Genomic DNA, 2,500 nt, shown 5'->3' with positions numbered 1-2,500 from the left:
GCCCTTCTTGCCCTCGTCCTGGAACGTCCCGAAGGTGTTGACGCCGCCCGACGTGTCCTCGGCGCTGACCGCGTGGCGAGCCGAGTTGGGTCCCGGCCCCGGTCTCGGCTGCGGCGCCGGCTGCTTCGGGGCCTGCAGAGGGACGTGGTTCAGGTGAGGGTTCACGGGCCTCGGCTGGGCCGGCCGGACGTGAACGGGGCCGCCCTCCGAGCCCGGGGGCGGAGGGGGCCTCATGAAGTCGATGGCCGGGCGCTGCGGGCGTGGGGGGGCATGAGGGCGCTGGAGGCGTTGGGCAGCGGGCTGGGCGCGGGGCAGCTGCTGCACGCCGCGAGGAGGCTGCTGTCTGAACGCCAGGACGGGCTGCTGCTGGGACGGCTGAGGTTGCTGCTGCGGGGGCTGCGGTGCGAGCTGCTGCTGCAGCTGTTGCTGGTTCTGGATGTGGGCTTGTCGGAGGTCAGGGTAGTTCTCGTCGTAGTACTGCTTGTACCGGAGATACCAGTTGTTGTACCACTCGGCGTAGCTCTGCTGGTACTCTGCCTGCTCGGGGTCCAGGTGCTGCAGGGGGTGTGCGTGCTCCTGCTCCTCCCTCCTGTGGTGCTGCACGTTGTAGAAGGGCAGGCGAGGAGGCTGCAGGAACGGCGACGGGTTGCGGGCGGAGTTGTCGACGCGGGCGGGCGAGGGCGAGTCCGACAGGAAGTAGGGGATGGAGACGAGGCCGCCGATGAGGGCCATCCACGTCATGGGGCCGATGGCTGCGAAGGAACAGGCGACGCTATTACTTATAATCAGCATAACAACCCAAAGTGATTGCATGATTCGTAGTTATTTAATAATGATAATAAAAAAATACGCTGCACGTTACCAATGCGCTTTCTATAATAAGTATGTCATTTGTATTGCAATTCTAATATACCAGTGCATGACCAAGCAAGAAAGCTTAAGAATTCATCATAAAAGTTAGAGGGTGTGAATCTGATTACGCATTATGAAATGATGTGCATGTCACCGTGTACAATTTAATATTCATGGACCCCAGGCAATGGACCCCTAAATATATGCATACCTACGCAGGACCATCAACACGCGAGCGTCCTTTAGTCCTTCGCAAAGACTACGTGAGGAAGCGAAAACAACTTACTCAGGAGGGTGGTGACGCCGGGGTCAGCTCGAGCCATGGAGATGTCCCACTCGGAGGTCGAGAAGTCGCGGCTCTCCACGATGGTTTCCTGGCGCTCGAGGAACTCCTGCATCTCCTCGCGGTGCAGCAGGAGGCTCTCGGGCAGCACCAGCTTGAAGCGATGGTTGGCCAGGTACTCCTCCGCCAGCTCCCCCAGGACCTTCAAGGTGGCGTTGTCGCGCTCGTCGTCGTCGAAGATGTTGGTCAGTCTCTTGGCCGCCGAGAGGAGGTTCGACGCCAGCTTCTCCTTGCCGATGTACTTGAGAGACGTCTTGAAGGCGCTCACCCCCGCCGCCTTCAGGAGCTCGCTGTAGGACGGGCGCTCCTTGTGGGTGTAGGCCAAGACCACCGTCCGGAGCACCGGGACGAGGTTGTCCTTGTCGATGATGATGTCGCGGTCGTCGTGCAGAGGGTGAGGGACGTTGGCCTCGAAGCCCTCTTGCGTCAGGCCCTCGGGGTGCTCGTAGGAGTCGTCCTCCACGAGAGAATCGTCGTCGTATCCGTCGTAAGAGGACTCTTCTACTTCGTAATCGGTCAGGTCATCTTCGACTGGTACCTGTTCGGTAACGTCAACTCCATCATCCTCGGCGTCTTCCTCCTCCTCCTCCTCCTCCTCCGGGAAAACGTCTTCATCATCGCCTACGTCATCGCCGTCATCCCCCTCGACGTCTTCCCAGTCATCGTCGACCTCCACGATCACCGCGGGGGTCTCGACGTCGGCGATGGAGGCGCTGGCGATCACGTGACCTTCTTCGGTCTCCGACGTGCTTGACGGAGAGGGCGTCGCGGTGGGGGGTGAGGGAGTGGTGGTGACCGGTGGAGATGTGGGAGGGCTGATGGTTGAGGCTGAGGCGATGGCAATTAACAAAACCGCCACCAGGTTTCTGAAGAGCCACATTTTGCCGGCGGTGGTTCGCATAACAAGTTCTTACTTTTCTTTCTTTTTTTCTGATATGATAGGTTTCTATGACATGTCTCGATCTTAAGCTTACGAAGTGGATAAACACAACACTGTCTCTTCACACAAAAGAAGCGAAATACGAAACAAAAGTCTTTCCTCTCCTCTATATCGCACCAGAGACCTTTTCCCCGTCCTCGACCCACAGTTTCGCAGCAGAGAAGGCGGCCCACGTCTTCTCCTCGGCAGTCCGCGAGAGCAAGAGCGAGAGAGATGAGGAACCGCGTGCGTCCTTGGCCGTGGCTGGAGCCCTTGTGACCTAGTGCTCCGCAACCCCGAGACGCCGGCGGTGTGGCAGGCGTCCAGCCCCCCCTCCCGCTCCCCTCCCCCGCCCCCCCTCCCCCGCGCCGCCGCCCAATCACCGC

General features: G+C 59.9%; 1 protein-coding gene across 1 annotated transcript in view; it reads right to left on the bottom strand.

The window, feature by feature from the left end:
• Window positions 1-2,244, bottom strand: part of LOC113829349 (uncharacterized) — a 7,501-nt gene extending 5,257 nt beyond the window's left edge. The window contains exons 1-2 of the mRNA XM_027382505.2: window positions 1,139-2,244; window positions 1-752 (exon numbers count right to left, since the gene is read on the bottom strand). The exon at window positions 1-752 is cut by the window's left edge and continues 394 nt beyond it. Coding sequence (XP_027238306.2) covers window positions 1-752; window positions 1,139-2,096 — 1,710 coding nt within the window. The 5' untranslated portion in view covers window positions 2,097-2,244. The remainder of the gene's footprint in view (window positions 753-1,138) is intronic.
• Window positions 2,245-2,500: the final 256 nt, after the last annotated feature.

The sequence above is a fragment of the Penaeus vannamei genome, chromosome 30, assembly GCF_042767895.1.
Source record: "Penaeus vannamei isolate JL-2024 chromosome 30, ASM4276789v1, whole genome shotgun sequence".
In the NCBI taxonomy this organism is placed as follows: domain Eukaryota; kingdom Metazoa; phylum Arthropoda; class Malacostraca; order Decapoda; family Penaeidae; genus Penaeus; species Penaeus vannamei.
Note: the sequence above shows the minus strand (reverse complement) of the source record. Positions and strands in the feature narration are given on the sequence as shown.